At 60.1% G+C, this 22,982-nt stretch overlaps 1 protein-coding gene across 12 annotated transcripts in view; it reads right to left on the bottom strand.

Moving 5' to 3' along the window:
- MCF2L (MCF.2 cell line derived transforming sequence like) overlaps positions 1 to 22,982 on the bottom strand; it is a 133,080-nt gene that overhangs the window by 34,967 nt on the left and 75,131 nt on the right. For all 12 annotated transcript variants that reach the window (XM_045482433.1, XM_045482438.1, XM_045482432.1 and 9 more), the window contains 3 exons: positions 19,559 to 19,642; positions 16,868 to 16,982; positions 1,206 to 1,296 (listed from right to left, as the gene is read on the bottom strand). In XM_045482433.1, the coding sequence (XP_045338389.1) occupies positions 1,206 to 1,296; positions 16,868 to 16,982; positions 19,559 to 19,642 (290 nt within the window). The remainder of the gene's footprint in view (positions 1 to 1,205; positions 1,297 to 16,867; positions 16,983 to 19,558; positions 19,643 to 22,982) is intronic.

The following is a 22,982-nucleotide window of genomic DNA, read 5'->3' as shown; positions in this document are numbered from 1 at the left end:
CATAAGTCCCTGGGCTGCCGGGCGTGAGGGCAGGCCAAGCACTCCACTCGGAGCTCGTGGGTAGGCCCCTTCCCTCTTGTATTACTGCAGGCCACGACCTGCAGTGGCCTGGAGTGGAAACAGCCACAGCCACGACCACAGAGCTGCCGTCCTTCCGCGTGTAAGATGGCAGTGGCTAGATGCAGGGGTGGGCTCCAGGAAGGCCCAGGCATCTCATTTAGCAGGAAAACTAAGGGGTGAGTATGGCCCTTTTGAAAAGTAGAAAGTCAATTCGAAAAGGGCGTTCAATACAATTTCAAACCTGTAGCCTGAAGATTCCCTTCTATCCTGGACGTCCCATAGCTCAGGGCCTTGTGCTGCATGTAAGAGTGAAGACGCATTGGGGCACCTGGGGGGCTCAGTTGGTTAAGCATCCAACTTTGGCTCAGGTCATGATCTCGTGGTCTGTGGGTCCAAGCCCCGCGTTGGGCTCTGTGCTGACAGCTCAGAGCCTGGAGCCTGCTTTGGATCCTGTGTCTCCCTCTCTCTCTGTCTCTCCCCTGCTCTCTCTCTCTCTCTCTCTCTCTCTCAAAAACAAATAAGTATTAAAAAGAATGAAAACACATTAGGGGTGCCTGAGGGGGCTCAGTGGGTTGAGCGTCTAGCTCTTGATTTCAGCTCAGGTCATGATCCCAGGGTCATGGGATTGAGTCCTGAGTCAGGCTCCAGGCTGAGTGTGGAGCCTGCTTGGGATTCTCTCTCCCTCCGCCTCCCTCCCCCTCTCTCTGCCCCTCCCCTTCTAGTGCTCTCAATCTCTCTCTCTGCCAAAAAAAAAAAAAAGAATGAAGACACATTAAATCCTCAGCATCCCACATAGTCCACAGTCAGAAACAAACTGGTGGAACTGTTTTTAAATGATCACAGGCCCCCTAAGAGTGAAGTCATTTGAGAACACACACACACACACACACACACACACACACCATGCACACACATGTGCACCTGCTCCAACAAGTCAAACAGACCAAGGGGTCATCGGTCCCTAGTGCCCCCTGGCCCTGCCGCAGGCAGCCCGGCTAGAGCACCGCACGGCACGGGCCAGCAGCACACAAACCACCACCAGGCAGATGGACAGGTAGGAAAGAGAGACAGTGCTGTCACCCGGCGGTCACCTGGCCCAGGGGACAAGCAGAGGAGGGCGTCACAACCCGGGCACCGACACTTACGGCTATTCGCAGGACCGACGCCTTCACCGACGTCCATTTGTCCTGCCTTCTGTCTATGACCAGGATGAACCCAATGCCAGCATCTTGCAAGCTGAAACGAGGAGGAGAGAGATCTACAATTAGTGTGCACAGGCCACAGGCTTTTGTGAACTCTCTGGGCAAACCTTACAATAAGATGGCTCCTCCCAGAATTCCTGTGCCGTTTCTGTGCTGCACGGTAAGCTGCGGGCCAAGTCAGAATCCGCATAGCACAGAACGCGGCATTTCCAGGAGCCCTGTCCAGGCAGCTTCTAGAACCTGCTCTTGTCTGGAGACGGGCAGGTACTTCCTGTGTGCCGCTCATTCCCAGCCCAGCCCAGGCCACCGCACAGGGCAGAGACCCTGGCAGACACCACCCCCCCTTTCCGAAGACTTCTCTTCCAGCATAAGAGCCAATGGTTCTCCTTTCCCGGTTGACCAGCTGGCTAAGCTCTCCAAAACAAGTGCTGTGACCCGTACGTCAGGTTAGTCCTGGCATCTGAGGCCACCGTGTGTGTCTACGTTATAAAGTCCTTTTGCACGGCATTGCTGTGCTTCTGGGACAAGACCCTCGAGGCGTCCACAGGCTCACAAGCATCTGCTGGGAGCAGGAGACAAGAAATGGCTCCTTGCAGCAGCAGCATCTGTGATAAAGATGACACCGAGACACTGTGCAATGACAGCCCCATCCTGCCCTCTGAGCTCAGCGCAGGAACCTGAGTCACAGCGTCCAATGGGGAGGCCCGCTTCCGCTGGGGAACTTCACGCCCAAGCCGCTTGTGCAGCTGTGGCCGCCAGCCAATCCACACGGAGGGAAGAGGGTGCTGACTTGATGCTGAATCGCAAGTCCGTGAACAGAGGCAAGGAGGCCACTTTCGGGTCTTGGAGGAAATCAGAATTACACGGAGCACACGCAGACGGTGCCGTCTGGAAGTGCTCTGCTGGCTGGGCCATGATGCCCACGCGTCCCTCTTACACCCAAAGGGGGTCATGGTGACGCACAGAATGCATGCGCAGGGGTGCTGCTGGCTCTGTGTCCTCACCCACACCCGCCCGTTTATAGCAATCTGCACAGACGCCAGCTTTCGTTCAGAGCAGCCTTTGTGCCATGGAGACGAGAGCCCCTGTGTGCCCGCACGGCGAGAGACCCGTGATGGTGTTTCTGAGCGGCATGGGGCGCCCCCAATGGCACTGTTTCTGAGCTGGTTTAGTTCTCTTGCCGGGAAGGTTTGTCACTTGAGCCTCAGTGCCAGGGGCCTGGGCTCCCCACACACTGCAGCCAGCGTGCCTGGTGTAGGCTGGGCAGCCCAGTGAGGCAGCTGTGGGGACAGAAGCCCTGGTCCTGGGCTGAGTCCCAAGCTGTGTCCAGGGCCGGCTGCGGGGGCCCAGAGCTCTGTACCGTCTTGGGCACGCGCTCTCTCTGCGTGGCCCCAAGCAGGTGTTGGCCTGTGTTGGCCTAGCCCTTAGTCAGTGGGAGGCGGTCCCAATTCTGTCCCGGGGGAGCCGGGCCCATGGCCGGGACGGGAGGAAACGGTGTCTTGGGAATGCTGGAGCTCTATCCACGCCACGTGCTCTGCTGAGACTCCCCCACCCGACCACCCACACACCCTCCTTCAACGTTCCGACAACAGCCTCTCCACGAGGTCCACCTGTGATCTTCTGAAGCCCTGAGCTCAGACTACCGCCTGGGCTCTTTCTGACGTGGAGGAGAACGGAGGGCCCAGCAACACTTGTCTGCACTGTGCACGCCACCAGCCACTGGCAGATCCATGCCATTTGCCAGGAGGGGCAGGGCGCTGCGCAGGGGCTGGAGGCAGGAGAAGGCTCCAGGCCCCCTCAAGGCCCCATGAATCATCTCCCTTCCCTCCCTCCCAACATGGGCACCAAAACAGCGTCCCCTGCTGGGAGGGTTCAATGGGGGTGTTTCTGTAAACCCACCCAGTGCCTGGAAAACATGGACGTCACACTGCCTTGTTCCCGAGAGCACCAGGGCCCGACTCAGGGTCTCCCCTTCTCCCTGAAACGGGGCTTTGATCCCGCTGGGGTCATCCTGTCAACCACGATGGGTAGGTTCCCTGCACCATTCCACATCAGTCCTCAGATGCCACTGGTTTGAGCTTCTGAACCCGGAGCATTCTCTCCTGTGGCCCAAACATACCCCATTCCTGATGCAGAGCCCACTGTGCTGGCCACACGGCGACCCCAATGCCCTCAGTGGTGTGTTCGCGATTATGCAAATACACAGGCACAGGCAGGGCCAGTGCGCTGGCCACGCAAGGCAGGGTGACCCCAATGCCTCCCCGGTGTCCCTTCCACACTGTCATGGTTGTGATGGGAGACCAGCATCACAAGCAGGCATTGATAAGACTACAACAAAAAACAGCTCAGGTTAAAAAAATGAAATTACGATTGGACATGAAACGTAGAAGGAACTGTACATCGACTGGAACACTGCTCTGCGCTCCTTGTGCTGCAGCCACCATGTGCTCAGCCACTGGCCCCCTTCTCCCCGGCCAGGCTGGGACCTGCTTTCTGGGAGGGGAATTTCTTGTGCTTTGGGGCTGCCATGGGCAGATCCCTGTCCTTTCCTCCTCACAGCAGCCCCATGAGGTAGGGACCACGATATCTCCAGCCCAGAGAGGAGGAAAGCAGGCACAGAGAGACTGGGTCGCTTGCCCAGCCTCACACAGCACAACGCAGAGTGGGTGAGCCCCGTGGTCTGGCTCTGGGTGCTCCCAGGCACCTGCAGGCTGCCTCCCAGGCCAAGTCTGCCCCGTGGGAGGAAGCAGACGCTCCCACCCGTCTCGTTCCCAGGCTGCCTCCTACACGAGGCCCCTGCACCACACCCAGGTGTAGGGGGGCGTGCTGAGGGAAACTGGACCCCAAAAGCAGACAGTGAGGCTACCCACAGGCCAGGACCCGGCCGGGGGCCCAGGAGCCCCCTCTTGCACACCTGTCTTTGTCCACCACCACATGAGTGAACACTGGCCCACGGGTGCACAGACTTAGGGAGCAGAAGCACCCTCAGGACGTGGAGACCTTTCTGGCCTCCACCGTGCCCACACAACTGCTGCCCGGGGGCTGCCCTAGCGGCCGAGGCCAGCAGGGTCCTGTAGCTCCGCCCCCGCTTTGAGAAGGAGGGTCTGGCTGTGCCCACCCAGGAAAGGACTGAGTGGAGCCCTGCTTCTGGCCCCCACCCGCAGGTCTCTGACCTCACAGGCCCGGGGGACAGGGCGGGTCATGCTTGGATCACTGAGAAGCCACCCTTGGGCTGGTGGCACTGAAGGTGGTGGCGGTGGGAGAAGCAGAGTGCATAGTCTGAGGCTGGCAGCCACACAGAAGTGTCCCCATTACAGGGCACCCACGGCCCGGCAGATGCGCAGGCACTGGTCTCCAACCCCGGAACAGCTGGCTCGCAGGGGCTGCCCTGGCCAGCTGCCTGGCAGCTGAGTGAGGCAGATGATCTCACTTTTGGCGCAGTCACAGAGCTCGTGTAAACTCTTGTTTCTGGGATTCAGCCACTCACTGGTGCCCTCTCCAACACCTGGGTGGCCCCTGCAGGCAGCTTCGCCATGCGGGTGCAAGCTCTCCATCACTGGCGGGAGCGGGAGCAGCCCGAGAACAGTCTAGAGGCAAGGGTGAGGTCGCTGTCATTGTCTTGATCCCGGCCTCTGCAGGGACTCGCCTGTTTATAGCAGTTGGTCACAGAGCAGGGGCAGGTGCAGACACACAGAGAAACCAGGATTACAGGTGGGGGACAATGGAGGGGCGGGGCCGGCGCCTCCCTAGGACACAACCTGCCGTTTCTCAAAGTGCCCTGTGCACAGGAGACCCCCGAGCTGGTTCAAACGTGGATTCGGGCTCCGGAGGCGTCAGTGAGGCCCCCTTTCTCACAAGCTCCCAAAAGCTGCCCCTGGTCCAGGGCCACACCTGCGGGCTGGTCCTGCAGACACACCCTGCGCACTTTCTGTGACCGCGGAGGCTGCCTCGGGCCTGGGTCTCTGTCCTGGGAGAGCCCTGAGGAGGGTCTGACCTGGGCTTGGTCGGGGTCAGCAGGGAAGGGAGGATGAGGGAGGGAGAGAGGGAGAGCAGGGCATCAGCTGACCCCAGGCTCACAGGTGATGTCAGTGGGAGGAAGCCCCTGGATGTGGCTGGGAGGGGGCGATGAGAGTGATGCGGGCGGGAGGGGGTGCGCACTGGTGCCATGTGTGGGAGAGGGCGTTGGGAAGAGGTCCTGGGGCACCAGAAGGATAGGGCTGCTTCATGTCTGAGACAGCTGGAGGGGCACCCCTCTCACCCCTCCCGTCCCCGTCTCCTCTGCTCCTTCCCCCCCAACTCGCTCCCTGTCCCCCCCTTTCCAGACCCCCACCAGGACCCTGGACCCACCCCCACCTGATCCCCCCTACTTCCCACAGCCCTTCCTACCCCACTGGGTACCCCTCTTCCTGCCCCCGGTCCCCCCCTCCAGCCCCATCCCCTTCTTCTGGGTGGCTTCCACAGGGCGGCAGGGCTCTTGGGACACAGCTCAGGGAGGGCAGGTCCCCAGGGCAGCCTGTGACCTGCGCTGACCACACATGTGTTTGGGGCGCATGGGGTGCCTTTATCAGAACGTGCTCTGCCCACTGGCGCCCTCTTGTGGCCAAAGGTGAATGCTGCCTGCGACCCAGGCAGGACTCCCAAGTTCAGGGGCTGCCACCCGCAGGTTCCATGGACCCGTCACCCCCTCTCATCTGTGGCCACGGTCACGGGGTCCCAGCCGGCACAGGGACTGGGAGGTCTGAGGGGCTCGGAGCATGGTAACCAAGAAGGGGGCTTCTCTCTCCAAACCCAGGTGATGGGAGGGTCTTGAGGAAGCCCCTGCTCCGGGCCAACGCCTATCTGTCTTCCCTGGAGCTCAGTCCCGATTTTCAACCACAGGAGGGAGCGGAGGGTTCACGGGAGGCCATGCCTCGCCCTGCTGGGCACTCTGCCCCTTCTGGGAGAGACCCCCCCCAACGCTGCCCCCAGCAGGAGCATCCCCCGAGAGGAGCTGACCTGGTCCTTTTGGGCACTGTGTCCCCTCTGGGAGAGTACCCCCCACCTCTGTCCCCAGTAGGAGCGTTGCCTGACAGGGGATGACCTGATGAGACTCCTCTCTCTGAGGGCTCTCCGGGGAAACAGACGGTATTAATCCATCAGCTACAGAGAAGCTGTGGGCTCACCTCTCTGCCTTTCTTTTAAATTGGGAATTAGTGACCCCGCTGTTTGGAAGGGCTGGGACAGTGCTCCTGGGCCGAGTGAGGACCGGAGTGTCTATTTCCCCTGCTGACATGTGCCAGTGCCTCGCCTTCCCCGGGATCACTGCCCGGATCCCATGCCCACTCTCAAGCACCATCCACCGCCCTCCACCAGCCCTACCAGCTTTCAGTCTTCTCTCTACCAGCAGCGAAACTGTCTCAATTGTGATTATGAACCCCTTTAAAGAGGGGCGCCTGGGTGGCTCGGTCGGTTAAACGCCCAACTCTTGATTTCAGCTCAAGTCACAATCACACAGTTCGTGGGATTGAGCCCCAAGTCAGACTCCTTGCTGACGGCACTGAGCCTGCTTGGGATTCTCTCTTCCTCTCTCTCTGCCCCTCCCCTGCTCACACATGCACCTCTCTCTCTCTCCCTCTCTCTAAATAAACAAACACATTTTTTTAAAGAATTAAAGAAGTTAAACTTTGTCACTATTGCCACTGAAAGATTGCATATACAGATGATCACTGGCCAGGTGTCTGATCCTGAATCGTGACCCGCAGCAAGCAGCCTGGGAAACCAGCCCACAGTGTCAGCCGCAGCCCAGCCGGCTGCACCGTCTTCGAGAGGCCGCTCCTGCAGGAAGGTGAGCAAGGTGGGCCCTATCTCCAGCAACAGTCCATGATGCCAACGCCCCATCCCCACTCCCGGGCAATCTGCCCCTGAGGGTGGGACAGCTTCCCCAACTGTTGTCCTGCTTCTAACCTGGGACCAACCAGAGAAAGCCCCATGTGCTTCCCTAACCCATCCCTGGACCTGCTTCTGGTTAGCTGCCCCGGTGTCCTGGGCCAGCACCTTCCCCAGCGCTCCTCCCCACCCAGCTGTCCTGGGCCAGCACCTCCCCCAGGCCCCCCCCAAGCTGTCCTGGGCCAGCACCTCCCCCAGGCCCCCCCCCCCAGCTGTCCTGGGCCAGCACTTCCCCCAGGCCCTCCCCCAGCCCCCCCCCCCCCGAGCTGTCCTGGGCTAGCATCTCCCCCAGGCCCCCTCCAGCTGTCCTGGGCCAGCACCTCCCCCAGGCCCCCCCCCCCAGCTGTCCTGGGCCAGCATCTCCCCCAGGCCCCCTCCAGCTGTCCTGGGCCAGCACCTCCCCCAGGCCCCCCCCCCCAGCTGTTCTGGGCCAGCACCTCCCCCAGCACCCCCCAAGCTGTCCTGGGCCAGCACCTCCCCCAGGCCCGCCCCCCCCAGCTGTCCTGGGCCAGCACCTTCCCCAGGGTCCCTGCCCCCAGCCACCTCCTTTCTACCCTGAGCTCTCCCTGCCCCACCCACCTGAGTCTCTGCCACACTCACGTGGCAGTGGCCTGGTGGATGCCCTGCTACAGCGAGCTCTGAGTCAGCAGCCCCTGCTGTTCTCACGTGGTGGCCTCACTTACGTGTCCCCCTCTACGCCGGAAGAATGGATGTGTATGTGCTAAATGATGCCTCCAATATGGGGGGGGGGGACTGTTTCATCTGGGGCTCCAGGCTTGGGTGCCCAGGGGTGGGCACCGGGCATGCAGCTCCCCATGCCTGGTGCAGGTGTGGCCTCCCCACCTTGGGGCAGAGAGCCCCTGAGCCCCTTGAGCGTTGCCCCGGCCCTGTACCCGTGTGTCTGCTGGGGGTGCACCAGCGGCTCCCTAGGGCAGGACCTCGGGGCCTGTGGGTCCCAACTGCTAAGTCAGGTCCATGTCTGGGAGCAAGGTTTTCTGGAGTGCAAACCATCGCAGGTCACAGCAGGCCAGGGAGCCTCATGTGGTGTAATGTCCACGGAAGGACAGAAGGTACAGCGTTTAGGAGCCAAAACAGGCGGACAGGGCGTTTCTGTGCACCCACAGCTCCCACGTGGCCTGGGGCTCACAGCCTGCAGCTGGAGGGCGGTGAGGAGGCCCCTTCTCGGAGCAAAGGGCCCGTGGCTATGCCTCACCAGCATCAGGGCGGAGTGCCAGGGCTGGGGTGGATGGGCCCCGTGTAGGAGGCAGCCACAGGCTGGCACCCTTCCCAGCCCTCTCTGGTCTGTGGTGGGATGGCCTGTCAGGCGGAGCCTGTCCCTGTGCGGCAGGGGCCCTGGGTCCCTGAGGGCTGGGCTGGCCCAGGGGGCTGACCGGTGGCTGGCTGGGGGTGGGGCAGCAGGTACCCAGTGGCCAGCAGGAGCCACCCCTTCCCCAGGCCCCCTGGACCCTGCAGCGCTGCCTTGTTGCCTTGTCACCCCACATCTGACACTGGTCTATGCAAGTTAGCAGATGTGACTAAGGCCCTGTCTTCCTTTGTGAGGGACACAGGTTGAAATGTCATGGGCAGCCTTCCCTGCCCCTGTGACCCAGCTGCCCAGGTTGTCCCCTGAGCTCTCCATCCGAACCTTTCTTTCCTCGCTCTTTCTTCTCTCTTCTCGCAATTCGAAGGTTTGTCCAAATACCATTTCTGTGATGTGTTTCTCTAGCACTGGTCAGTTTGTCATTCCACAAAGCAAAACACTGAATAAAACCTCCAAGTGCTTCTTAAAAACTCCTGCACATGGTAACCCATCTGTTCTTAGAGTCGCTCCGGATCCTGTCAGGGCTGCTGAGGCACAGGGGCACACGACATGAGCTGCAGGAGTGCGGGCGTTGCCCAGGGGCCCTTTGCTACAAAGCAGTGACATCGCCTCTCCTTCACAACCAAAGGAACAGCCCATTAAAAAAAACAAAAAGAAACAGGAATTTCTCTGAAGAGCCTGAAATCTTGCATTTTTATGTTCCTTATATTCAAGCTTTTCCCCTTTGTAATTTTTTTTTTTTTTTTTTTTTTGACAAAAACAAACACAGAAAACCGAAGTCGTGACATCTTGGGGAATCACTGTGAGTGCGCGTGGAATCTGTGCTTGTGGCTATAGGACCAAGAACACGCAGGGATAACCAAGGCCTCGACCCGCCTGGTTTCCACGAGCCTACAGGGGGCACGCACGAGGAAGCCTGACTTCTAGCCTCGTTCAGAAACAGCTCTCTACACCCACCGACGAACAGATCAATGCAGCGTGGTCCATCCAGACAGAGGGGCACTGTCTGTTATCTGCCCGGAAAGGGAGGAGACTGTGACGCAGGCTGCACCACAGTGAACCTGGGGGACCTCGTGCTGGGGAAGACGAGCCAGACGCAGGATACATACTGTGTGATCCTGCTCCTAGGGGGCTCCTAGAGCGTCAGACCCCTGGTGTTGGACATCGGGGAATGAGAAGGTTCTGGAGACGTGTTGCACAGTAGGTACGTATTTAGTAGTACTGACCTGCCTGTGCACTTAGGGATGGTAAAGATGGTTCATTATATGTTATGAATATTTTACCAAATTTTTTTCAAATGCTATTAAGCCCCCAATAAACCACATAAATCCTTTAAACACATTAAAAAAAAAAAAAGATGCACACTGTTAGCCAGTTCTTTGCAATCAGGGAGTGAACTGCTCCCCAGGGGCGTAAAGCTACCACCTTGGGACCCATGCAGAGAACCTTCCGGAATCTCATGACCTGCCTTGGGCTCATGCTGCAGACCTCGATCACCGGGGTCCAGGACCTGGCCTGACTCTTGTGTCCTGACTCTCTGCTCCCAGCCCAGAGCCTCCCCGTGTCAGCCTCAGGCATCTCCTCTCCAGCTGGGGGCTGAAATGCTAGTTCACAGGCTCCTGGGCACCGTGTGTCCCCTACACCACCTCTCCCTGTGAGGGGCAGACACGCTGGCAGGGTGCAGTCTGGGCTCCGTGACAGCCGTGATGGAATGGCCTCCCAACCCCAGACCCACACCTCAGCGTGCTTCCCTCATAGCAAAATGTCATTATTTCCAAGTAAGGGCAGAGCTGTGGTCTCTCCTCTTGGGCATGGCACCAGGATAATAATCTCTCGGCCTTTTCTCTGTGAATAAGGACAGAGCCGCTGCTGTCCTGACCCCACCACCATGGCCCGTGTGCTCCGACAGGCGGACCGGTCCACACCCAAGTGCCCACATGGCCACACGTGAACTGAAATATGGGGGGGGGGGGAGCCCAACCAACTACTGAACTTTCCCATTTACTTCCTTTTAATTTTTCAGTTTAAATGGCCACACGTGGCTAGCAGCTATCACACCGGATGGCAGTGACAAAGGTCATTACAACAAAGAAGAGGGCTCCAGGGGACAGGTAGCCTCTGGCTCCCGCCAGGAGTGCGTGGCCAGGAACACGAAGAAACAGGGCCCGTGTGGAGGAGGCCAGCATGGCGGACAGTGGTCACGGGGCTCCCAGAGCTTCAGACCATGTAGGACGATGGGCTGAGCAAAGTCATGGACAGCAAACGCCCTTTACTTGCTAATCACATGGCCTGGGGGGAGGACCTCTCCACAAGGCGGCGGCTGAGCAGTGTGACAAATCCATCACCCTCAAGGCGGTCCCCCTCAGAACACCCAACCCAGCTACACCAGGAGCAAGGCTACTCATCATAGGGGAACCTGAGGGGGATGGAGAGCCGACGACATTGTGCTCGGCCCTGTAGGCTTGACCCGTCTACATAACAGGGTGTGATGCAACTGTGACAGCGCAGGCTCGGAGGGGCCGCCCGGAAGGATGTGGGTGACAGGCTGCTGGATGGGAGCTAGTGGACTGGTGAGTCTGTGCTCCCAGCGTGGAGCAGGGTGCGCAGCGGGAAAGAGTGCGGTGCCATGTCCCAGTGTGGGGCAGGGGTGCGCGGCTGGAGAGCGACCCAATATCACCCAAACTAACTCTGTGGGGAAGGAGGCAGGCGGGAGGCAGAAGCTGTCACTTCCGCGTGCGCATCTTGAATTGTCCCGCGCATCTTCACACACACACACGCTTCCCACGTAGACGTCACAGGAAATCCACTTGGAAATCACATGGCAGCAGGAAGTAAGGTGCTTCCAGACCTCCTCAGGTCCGTGGGCCGTGTGCGTGCATGTGTGCATGTGCACTTATGTGTGTGTGAGTGCACGTGGGAGAGGCTGCGTGTGCCCCTCGTGGAAGCCAGCTGGGGACAGACTCTGTCTCCCAGCAGCTCAGTGAGTGGAACTAGGTCCAGGGAAAGTCCGCATAAATGAACTCTAAGGGCTCCTGAATTATGACTTAACTGCGCTGACGAGAGATGGCAGCTGTGGAGGGAGGGGGTCCTCTGAACCCCGGGGTTGAGGCGGGGTGGGAGGTGGATAGAGCCCCCAGGGCCCAGCACAGGTGCTCCTGCACGGTTGCCACCTGGAAATGAAAGTTCACGGCTGCTAAATGGGTTTTTTCACAGAAAAGCCAGAAATCTATCTTGATGTTGGCAACTCTGCTTGTGAGACCCTGTGCAAGTGTGCATGTGTGTACGCGTGCATGTGTGAGTGCACACACACATGCGAATGTGTCTGTGCGAAGTGCACTCCATTTGCAGAGAGGGGTAGGATCACACTAGGTGTGGAAACCACTTCTGCCATGGTGTGGTTGGGCAAAACCAGCGGGGGAGGGAAGGTAGACTGGGGGCATGCTTGGTGGGGGGGTCCAGGGTCTAGAACCACAGGGGGAGGGGGTCAGGGTCTAGAACCATAGGGAGAAGGGGGTCAGGGTCTGGAACCACGGAGATGGGGAGTCAAGGTTTAGAACCACAGGGGAAGGGGAGTCAAGGTCTAGAACCATAGGGAGAAGGGGGTCAGGGTCTGGCACCACAGGGGGAAGGGGGTCAGGGTCTAGAACCATAGGAAGAAGGGGGTCAGGGTCTGGAACCACGGAGATGGGGAGTCAAGGTCTGGAACCACAGGGGGAAGGGGTCAGGGTCTAGAACCATAGGGAGAAGGGAGCCAGGGTCTGGAACCACAGGGGGAGGGGAGTCAAGGTCTGGAACCACAGGGGGAGGGGGTTAGGGTCTAGAATAACAGGAGGGGGAGGAGGTCAGGGTCTGGAACCATGCAGGGGGAAGGGGGTCCAGGGTCAGGAACCATGGGAAGGAGAGGGGCCCAGAGGTCAGCGCCGGAACCTGGGGCATCTGCCCCCTGGACAGGCCTGTAACCCAGATCATGGTATGTGCGGTAACGGACTTGAGCCAGTGCACAAAGACAGGGTTACACGTAAAAGAAATCAAATCGTTACCACTCCCCTTCGCCTTTGTGATGTAGTTTCTCCAGCACAACCGTGTGGTTATTCTCTTGTCTCGGGAGGGCCTGGACTGCGTCCCTCCCCCCAGCTCACTGGCCCATCCTTTTGCTCCGCGGGGTAGTGCCACCCTGAGGAGGTGGCTGCCTCCTCTCAGAGTCCACTCCTCCTGTTTTTGTTAAATTTGCTCCAATGGTCATTTCTTTGCGCTGAACCCTCCGCGGGAGCTGTCCTTACCACAGTCTCAACTGCCCGCGGGCGGGAGACTCCCTCTGAGCAACCTGTCCTCTAGCTATCCTTCCCAGCAGCCAGGTGGCCACACCATGCACTGTCACAGCCAGGACACAAGCCGGGACACCACACCATGCACTGTCACAGCCTGGACACAAGCCGGACACCACACCGTGCACTGTTGCAGCCAGGACACCTGAGCCCAGTCCCTAAGCAGCTGCAGGCCCCACATGGCCCACAGGATGCAGGCGGCCGCTCCAGCTGGAACACCTGGGGGCTCCCCTCCTCGCCCCCACTCCATACCTCACAATGCCCATGACGCACAAACCTTCCCTTCTCAGGTGACTGCTCCCTGCGAACCTGGGGCCCACGGCACTGCTGTCTCCAGCGGGGACTGCAGCCCCTCCCCCAGGCCTGCTGCCCCATTTCACCGAGAACCAACCAGACCCCTCTTGAGGGGGCCCCAGCCCACAACTGGGCCGCTCCCCCCCTTCTTCCCTTTCCACAATCCACACCCCTGTGCACAACCTACTTCATTACTGAGAACGCAAGCGACACGACTTCACTCCTTTCGTTCACTGTTGGGTCTGAGTGTGTCCGGAACATAGACATTTCTCACAGACAGTGACGGGGTGCCCTGTCCATGGCGCCTCTGCCTGGCTTTCTCTCTGTTGTGCAGAGATCACAGGGCCACCCTGGGGGCAGGGCCTCAACCTAGGCAAGAGCTCACAGGGTGGCCCGTGGAGCCACCACCACACCGCTGGGTGCTGGCCGACCACTCCCACGATCCACAGCGTCCTTCCACGTGACTGTTTTCTTCAAAAGACCACATACATCTGACACACACGGACAAAGCCTGCCTGTCGCAATGCCTTCTACAGGGCCTTCTACAGGGCCTTCTACAGGGCCAGTAACGATCCACCTCTCAGCTTAAGCCATGGCTCCCTCCATTTGCACTCACATAAGACAGGGGAAGTCAAGTCAGCACCGAACATGTTGCTCTAGAAGACGGAGTTAAAGCTTGGTTTAGAGACTGAGTTCACATCTCCGAGAAGCAGGCCTCATGGGGGATCCGACCGTTCCGCAGGCACAGACATGGAAAGGCATACACCAGGCTGTAATCCCATCCTGTCACCTGTCTGTGTGGGGGCTGTTCCCTCGTTTCTGGAAGAGGCCACCCATCTCCGACCCCTAGGGTGAGAATAGAGATCTGCGGGTGGCGCCCCTTCCCCCAGCACGCAGGGGAGGGCCCACGGGAGAATGCAGCAATTGGCCCCCCCGGGCTCGCACAGTAGGGCCGCCTCTCAGCCATCACGGGCCTCCCCCGGTGCCAAGCTGGCCCTCATCCTGAAGATGTGGGCACAGGGCCCTGGGGTTCCCCACAGGCATGTTTCTGCCCTACATTTTTAATGAGCACCGAGCAGCTGCTCTGTGCTCCGAAGGAGGGCCACGCTTTCCCTCCCTTTAGAGCTGCATTCTCTGCAGGGGCGCAGCTGCTCTTCAGAGTCGGCACCCCCGATGACACCCTGGGGTCAGGACTGACAGCACGTGGAGGCAGCCGGACTCCAGGCCCAGGCGTGGGTGTCCGCCTCACACTCTGACTTCCATGCATCCCGTCCCGTGCACTGAACACCTGACCGCTCTTCTCTGGGCCCCTCATGTCCGTGGGTCTCTCAGCTGTCCTTTGAGACCACGGCACGCTGGGCTTCATTACGTGGGGGTTTATTTGTGGGTGAAGGGGCACACGGGGTGTGGTAGGTCCAGATCCGCCACTCCAGCCCCGGAGCTTTCTGTGGTCCTCATCCGGAAAGAGGAGAACCGTGAATAAAGCACATGCTGGCCTGTGCCCACTGTGCACCCTCATCTCCGGAAACGGAGATGCGCAAACCGGCCTCCTGGCCAGCTCCACACCACCTCGGAGCCACAGAGCCACAGCACTCCCTTCCCTCAGCCCTCGCACGTGAACCACATGAGCCACGCCCCAGGCCTGTGAAAGGAGCTCATTCTGCTGGGGATGACAAAGGATGGAAAGATGGCAGCCCTCATCGAAGGGGAGAGAAGGGGCTGCAGAGATCATAGGAAGGAGCCTGTGAGGCAGGGTGGGTTCGTCTGTAAATGAAGTGTATTTGTGCAGCACATGCCTGCTGTCCCGGACCTGCCTGCTCTCACAGACACAGACCAAAACGAGGCTGTAATTACGACCTTTTCAGAAAGCTCCAGGAAGCCTGGTGGGCAAGGGGCCCTGAGTGGGGGAAGAGCTGGCTTTCGCTTCTTTCTTTAGGTGTGGGTGATGGAGGGCCTCCCTGAGGAGGTGGCCTGGAATATGAAAAGGTGGTCCACCAAGGGGCAGCAAGTGTAAAGGCCCTGAGGCCATTAGGTCTGAGGCTCAGTGAGGGTAGAGACCTCCAGGGGAAAAGACATGCAAGCCTGGAAAGTCTGAGAGGGCTGCCCCCACCCCAGCATCATGCCTGCTTGTGGCCTGGGGACATGGCTCACCTCCGCACCAGGCCTGGGTTGTTGGGTGTTGACATTTCCAGATATAAACTGATTGTTGACTTTTGAAACAAACAGAGTCCCCTGGGGTCCTGGCCCTGTGCTAAGCGGTCACTGCAGCAGCAAGGCTCATCCCGGACTCAGGATAGCCCCCACCTGGGAGACCAGAGACTGCATGGGGCGTCCCCCCTTTTCTTTTTAAATCCCTTGAACTTGTTCTTCCCTGAAACCACTGGCAGGTTCAGCCACTTCACACTCCAGTCGCTGCCCCGTCCTGCTGGCCGGTCCCCATGCACCCCTCCCCTGGAGCCCTGAGCATTTCCACACCTGTCCTGTCCTGGGTCCCCATGTCCTTGAGTCCCAGCGTCCTGGCGTCCCTCCTGAAGGGCCACCCCTCAATGCCTCACCACAGGGAGCATCTTCCCACCACCTTGTGTGGTGACCTTACTCGTGCCCCATGACCTTGACGGCAGCATGGGGCTGACTATGGCCGTCCTGTCTCTCATCCTGAGACCGAGGGAAGACACACAGAGATGCTTTGCCGTGTTGCAGCTGCCACCAGGAAGCCCCTCAAGGGTGCACAGCTGGCCAAGTGGCCGTAAGGAAGGCTGCTGGGCTCCCGGGGCCTGGCCGTCCCCACACCTGACTCGGCCACCCACAACCTGGTGCCTGGAAGGACAGGACGGCAGATGCTGTGCGACCCAGGATGTGACCCCAGCTTTCTCCTGCCAGATGATCACCCAGCGCCCACGTACCTGAAGAGTGCTCCCTTCCCCTCTGCCGGGTTCTAGAAGAACCTATGACCTCCCTCTCATCCCCCCCCAGCGCTGATTGGTCATCGCCGTTGGCAGTTTTCACGCAAGAGGAACCAGCCAATTGAACTTGCTGTCTTGGTCTGTTCTCTGGATTAGACAATTCGCGGAGCAATAAACCACACAAATTCAGAAACCCATCCTTAGCAACGCTAATGAATGAGCATGGTGTCCCCCGGGGATGTGGCAGCCTAGGCCCCCACACTACGGCGAGCCCCCCCATAGCCCTTGATGTTGCCTGAGGAACCAGGTCACCCGCGAGGCTGTCTCCACCTAACGCCATGTGGTGCTGGCTCCTTGTCAGGGTGTGAGGGCCACGTCCTCACCACCTCTGGGCTGCCGTGGACACCCCAGAGCTGACCCCCCAGCAGTGGGGCGTCTGCCTCTCAGCTCCTGGATGTGGAGGATACCCGGCGCGGCCACTGAGGTACAAACGAGGTCTCCTTGCCTTTCCGGAAGGTGGGACCCAGCTCTGCTCGCGGTAACAGAACCAACAGCCAGGGGAGTTGCCTCTGGGGTCACTTGTCCTGCCGCAAGGAGCACGAGGGGGACTAATGGGCCGGGCCCCGGAGGGTCTCACGACCACCTCTGCCCTGTGGCCTCCCTGTTGTGTGTCCCTCCTGCTCGGTGTAGCCCTGCCAGTGTAACAGACGCGGGACACTGGGAGCGGGGAAAGGGTCCAGTGGGACCCTGGCCCCAGCCGCTCCGTGTGGGCTGTGTGACCTGGGAGGGACCCTGGGCCCCCTTGGCAGGACCTCCTCATCTGACAGCGACACACACCTGGGGATGCTGGTGAGGTAGGTCATGACATTCTGGAACTCCTTGTCGGGGACGTCGCTGAAGGCCGGGTAGTCTGGGAAGGTGATGACCGGGCTGCCGTCCTGCCCGCGCCCACCTGGGGAGAGAGCAAGGCAGCACTGAGCCCAGGCGTGGTTTTCATCAGGGAAGGAGTGCGAGCGCTTGGCGTGTGTAGAAGAGTGATGTGCGCACAAACAGGCACCTGTCACTCTGCCACCGCAGGGCAGCCAGTCCCACGCGGCTCGTCGCTTCCCGAATGAGCATAGTTGTACAGAACCAAGACTGCGCCGAGTAGGCTAACACCACAAAGTACGGTTTTCTGAGCCTTGTAAATGCGTGAGCCGCTTTAAACCCCGCACAACGCTCTGTCTCTTACCCCAGAGGCCCTAAGGCTCTGCGTGCGTCTCTGACGAACCACTTCAGACAGTTTGGGTCTAAGGGGGTCATCCCCTTGTCAGTGTGGCAGGGGAGGGAGCAGAGAGCACACTTCTGAGCGGAGACACACAGCAAGGAGGAAAAGGGTGTGAGGCTCAGGACCTGGGGATGGGAGCTTCAAGCAGAAGGCTGAATTCAGTCTGGGGCCTATGTGGTTTGATGTGTCCCACAAGCAGTCTGGAGAAGCAGCGGACAGGGCAGGGGCTGACGACACGCCTGAATCACCCGGGCCCAGGTTCCATGTCTGCCTGCTAGTCGGTGCCCTGGGCGGCTGGGGACGGCCACTTGATGGGTGGGACCCATCTCTCCTGCCCTGGCCGCCTGTCCTGGCCCATCGGCTGCAGGCCAGGTGCCATGTAGCTCCCAAGGCCGGGCTGCCAGACACGGTGGGGTTCACCCTCCCTGCTCACAGCTCCCTCCTGGACCCTGGCCACCCTCAGGGAGGAGGCCCACACCGTGGGGAGGAGGCCCACCCTGCGGGGAGGAGGCTCACCCTGCCGGGAGGAGCGGCCAGCGGCACGAAGGGGCCCTGAGATGCCACATGTGTGAGTGACGCCCCCGTCTAGCCAGCGCTCCGTGGGGTGAAAGAACCACTGGCCACACTTTCTGAACTCCTCCCCCCCCAGCCCTGCCCGCCAGAATTAACAGCAAATCAATGAAGAGGGTGTCTCAGGCTAAGGTGGGGGCAGCCTGAGCGGTGCACACACTGACGCGCACACGGGTGGCCCCCTGTGGCAGTTCCCCCAGTGTGTTTCAGGTGCGTCCTGCACAGGAAGTATCGATGGACGTTGATGGAATTACACCAAAGACCTAACTCTGCAGGAGCCGGAGGAGGGTCCCCATTGGCAAGCAGGGCTGTGCACCATGGATGGGGCGGGGGTGGGCTCACCCTGAGCCAGCACCCATATCCTCGGAGGAATCATGGGTAGGACGTGAGGTGGGGGCAGAACTGCCTTGGATGGATCCCCCATCAGTGTAACTCAGCCAAATCCCATCCTGGGAATCCTTCAGGTCCACCGGTCCCTGTGAGGCCCAGCCGGCTAGGACAGACCCACCCAGGATGATCTCGGAAGCCCTGAAGTAGGACCCTCCTCACACCTGCACAGTCCCCTCCCGAAACACTGGCTGGCATTTGAATGACAGAGAGAAGGTGTGTCCAGAGGGGTCCTGGGGCTCTGCCTCCTCCAAGCCAAGAGGTGGTGGGCTTACAACCTGGAGGAAGGTCAGGGTCATTAGTCTGGGTCACAAGTGCACTAAAGTTGTGAACCTTGGGGTCTTGAAAGGCATGGACGGGCTGGGGAAATGGAAGGAGCCCGCAGACCCTTGACTGAACGTCTTGTTGGCGTGGGCCACGACCCCTGTGCTGTAGATGGCTTCCTGTTTCTCTGAAGGACACCCCTCCCTCCTCGCGATGACCGATGTGCCTCACTGTGGACAAGCCCCCCAGAGGCCCCACATCCTGCTGACAACCTTCGATTCCCCCGGGTTGCCTGAGCTCCAGGGCCACGTGTTAGGGTGCGGCCTGAGGCGTGGCTCCCGGCCCCTGGGAGAAGGGCCAGGGCGGCCCCAGGGACACGGGGCTGGCTCTCAGGGCTCAGGAGGGGAAAGGGCCTGTGACTAGGGCCGAGCGCCTGGGAAGGGCAGGTTGTCTGGTCCCGACGGGGGTACTTGTACAGCTGTGAGGGCGGCCACCACAGGTGCCATTGCAGCCTTAGCACCCAGGATGTGCCAGCACCGTCCAGTGGCTGGGGTCGTGCACCACAGCCAGACAGGATGGCAGGTCATCCTACAGGGTGGAGACAGAGCCTGGACTGAGGGACACAGGGGCCCCAGAACAGGCCGGTGGGACAGAGCCAGCCCCTCGCCTCTATCAGCTGTGCTCTGGGGTCTCCCCCACGAAAGCTGGGTGTGCTGGACTAGGGAGGTCCCTGGCCCAGGATGCTGCAAGGATGAGGGCAGCTATACCCTTTCCCACTGCACCTGCTGAGGGAACATTCTGGAGACTGCAGGCAGGAGTTCTCGGGCTGTGTCCCTCTCAGGACTGACTTCCGGCCGTCTCTTCCCATAGCCCCTGGCCAACGAGCCCTGAGCCCCCTCCTCCCGGGCAGCGTACAGTGTCTCCTGGCCCTTGGTGGAATCAACAGCAGGCCGTGCCAAACTCGCCGTACGTGGACTAGGTCCCCTTGGTCACAGCCCGGCTCTGCCCCAGCCCCTCCCTCCCTCCGGCCCAGCACTCACCAGACAGATAAGCAAAGCGCTTCTTCAGCTGGTCTTGGATGTCAGCGGCACAGAGCGGTGTGATGTCCTGGTGCATGATTTCATCTGCGGGCAGAGCAGAGGGACGCGGCTGTCATTCGGTGCAAACTGCCTCATGCAGCCATGCTCATCAGCCAACACCTAAAGGGACCAGCGGTCACGTGCTCGGAAAAAGGGATTTCAGTTTCCAAGGTGCAGAGACCTTTGTCTCTCAGTGCACAGAAAACTGTGTGCTGGGTGGTTTATCAATATTTAAGATGTGCCATGTGTCAGAGGCACAGAGAAAGGAACAGAGAGGCGGCGGGAGGGAGGGAGGAGGGACGGGGGGACGTGCAGGCAGATGTGAGGGCAGGCAGCACCACCCACCCAGCACCCGCTTTGGTCTGCCAGCCTGCACCCCCGACTGGAGGCGGTCCAGGCATCCCCGCGGCCACCACAGCCCAGGTCAGTGAGGACACCGGGCAGCAGACACACAGAGGTCCACCCCGCCTGCCCGACATGGACACAGGAGGGCACCCGGCCGGGTCCCTGAGCCAGATACTGATGGGAAAGGTGGCTTAGTGTACAGGCTGCAAGTCCTGGATCGGGGTCTGGGGCGAACTGGGAGCAGCCACACCCTGGAGGCATCGCCAGGAAGCAAGAAGGTTTTGCGAGATTCTGGGCACCTGGGGTCGGGGCTGCGCGTGTCACTGCGGAGAGCGTGAAGCTGGGCGCCAGCCCCTGCCCTGGTGTCCGCGGGCTCCTGCGTTTCTGAGTCAGCGCCTTGCTAGCGCTCACGTGATTCACAACCAGACCCTGGCCAAGCAGCGGAATTTGCATCCTGGGACATTTACACGATTTCTCAGAAGAGACTCAGGACCCAATCTGAGACGCCAGCCAAGAGAGCCTGGAGACACGGGAGCTCTTCCAGCTCGAAAATTCCAGTGGAGCTGCCGAACGCTACCTGCATGGACCAGCCTCGAAGCCGGCTCTTCCGGTCGTGCAAACAAGCAGGTGTAAACAGGTGACACGACTAGGCACACAGGCAGGTTCCACCATCCTGGCGTGCCCTGCCCTTCGACCCTGCCTGCCATTGACCGGGCGCCCGCTGGCCCCACAGAGCGGCAGTGGCAGTAGCTGGCATCAAGAAGTGACAGCAGCTAGTGCTCAGAAGGTGGGGACCTGCACTGAGTCCCCAAGGGTGAGGCCGCCGCCCACAGGCAGCACGATGCCTCGGCCACGGCTCTCCTCCGTGGGAGGAAATTCAGGATGTTTTCCCGAATCCCAGGCAGGGCGATTTGTGCCGAGTGCAGCGTGTACCCTGCACGGGGGAGGGGCTGGACCTTCAGATTTCACATCGCATTTCCCTTCTCATGGCAGGAAGGAGTCTCTGCACAGTTAATATCAAACCTGTGCCACCTGTGCTCAGGTTCAGCCTCTGCAGCCCCAGAGACGCACATCGTTGAGCACAGACCATGGGAGGCAAGGTCTCCAGAAGTCTGGAGACCTCCCAGGGGCAGTGGAAACAGCACGGACACTGAACTGGCAAGTCCTTAATGGGGACCCAGCGTCCGTGAGGAGCACAGGGACTGCCTAGACGGTTCCCCAGACCTCACCACCATCCTGGACCTCAGCATCCCCACCGGACTCCAGCAGCCCACGAGGAAAGAAAACCATGAGTGTCTGGACCTCTGATGGATGCTAATTCTTGACTGAGTCTGACTGGCAGAGCCTTTAAGCCCACTTCCTCTCCAAGTACCCTCTGAGCTCAGTCCTGCACAGCACAGGCTGTCTGTGCTCTGAGCCTGGCCTACCCTGATGGCACAAGGCCTTCCCACATGCTAGAGACAGGGCCATTATTGCTGACCATTCCTGTACTTTCAGTGACAGAGGGACAGTCCTGCTGGCTGGATCGATGTCAACATGAGCTTGGTTCCTTGGAGAGATGTCTCTGGGCCTTGTCACCATCCTCCTGTGGGCACTGACCATTCTCATGTTCCCAGAGCTCCTCCAATGGATGGACCAAGGTCCTTCAGGCCTCAGGGCCTTTGCATGAGCTGCTCCCTATAATGCTTCTCCCATTGTCTGCTGGCCAGTCCAGTATTACTCACTTCTTGGCCAAGATGTCACTTCTTCAGGGAGGCCTTTCTCCACCTCCTGGCCTGGGCCAGGCCTCACGGCATCCTGCACACCGGCCGGAGAGCCTGCAGCCCACTGCTCAAGCCCAGGACCCGACCCAACAGCCCCTGTGACAGGGGCACAAAGAACTTGTGTGGGACAGGGGAAGCAGGAGATGCACGAGAGGGCAACTTCCCCGAGCAGCACTGGAATCCAGCTAAGTCGGCACGCAGGCTGGTGCAGAATTTCCGGAGCCCACAGATAGCTGACCACGGCAGCGAGTCTGCCTGCAGCCTCACTGCGGATTCCACGCGGGTGAGGTTTTGGGCGCAGAACTTGCTCCGACAGCATGCCGCAGGTCTAAGGCGCCGTTCCAGGTTGAACGACAGTGTTATTCTGCAGCCTGCGCTGGAAACAGCAGAATCCGCACAAACGGACTCTGTCTAAAGGTCACGATGGCTTACATGGTCACTGGCCACCCCTCATAAAGCTGGAAATAAGTAAGGACCACGGCAGTAGTTTTCGTCACGGTCACCTGGTGGCTTCGTCAAGCCCGTGGGCTCTGGGTCTCCGGGTGCACTGGGCATGTCTCCCCCAACCCCGAAGCGCCGCTTCTGCCCACCCTGCTTCCTCGTTCAGAAGGGTGGGTCTGCAGTTTGTGGCAGAGGACAGGGCACTGCTGGTCCAGCAGGAAGTGGGGGAGCCCACGGGAGAAGGAGCAAGCCTCAGATGTCAGCAGCCCCGACAGGAAGGGGGTCGCCCCACCCGCCGGCTCATTGAAAAGGTCAGGCGAGGCCCCGCTCCTGCACAGAACCTCTCTGTGTGAACACAATGTCTCACAGATAGCTACCCGCTTCCTGTCTGGGCCAGACGTGAGGGGAGAGCCCCGGGCGGGGAGCCTGTCACAGGGTCACATCTGACGGAGGTTGACGCGGGGCACGGGCACTGAGAGGGCCCCAGGGCCAGGGTTCAGCACGGCTCTGGGAGACATCTAGAAAGACAGTTGCACCCAGCACGTGACAGGTGGTGCACAGCCCACTTAGCCTCGCTCATGACGTTTAGCCGCCCCGGGACCCGGCTCAGCTCCAGATGAGGACCAAGGGGAGAGGCCCCAACTGCCACAACCTGCTTGTACCGGAGCCACCGGGCCTGGCCCCTCTGGGCTGCAGCTGGAGGGCAGGGGTGGTGCGAGTGTCTCCTCTTTAGATCTTTCTTCCCGACACGGTGAGACTGGCCTGCAAAGTCCCCTCTGGCAAAGTGACTTAGAACCTGCTTTGGTTGAGGACAATTTCCTAACAGGGGTTGGGCC

The sequence above is a fragment of the Leopardus geoffroyi genome, chromosome A1, assembly GCF_018350155.1.
Source record: "Leopardus geoffroyi isolate Oge1 chromosome A1, O.geoffroyi_Oge1_pat1.0, whole genome shotgun sequence".
Taxonomy (NCBI): Eukaryota; Metazoa; Chordata; class Mammalia; order Carnivora; family Felidae; genus Leopardus; species Leopardus geoffroyi.
The sequence above is the reverse complement of the archived record's forward strand: the minus strand, read 5'-3'. Positions and strand labels throughout refer to the sequence as shown.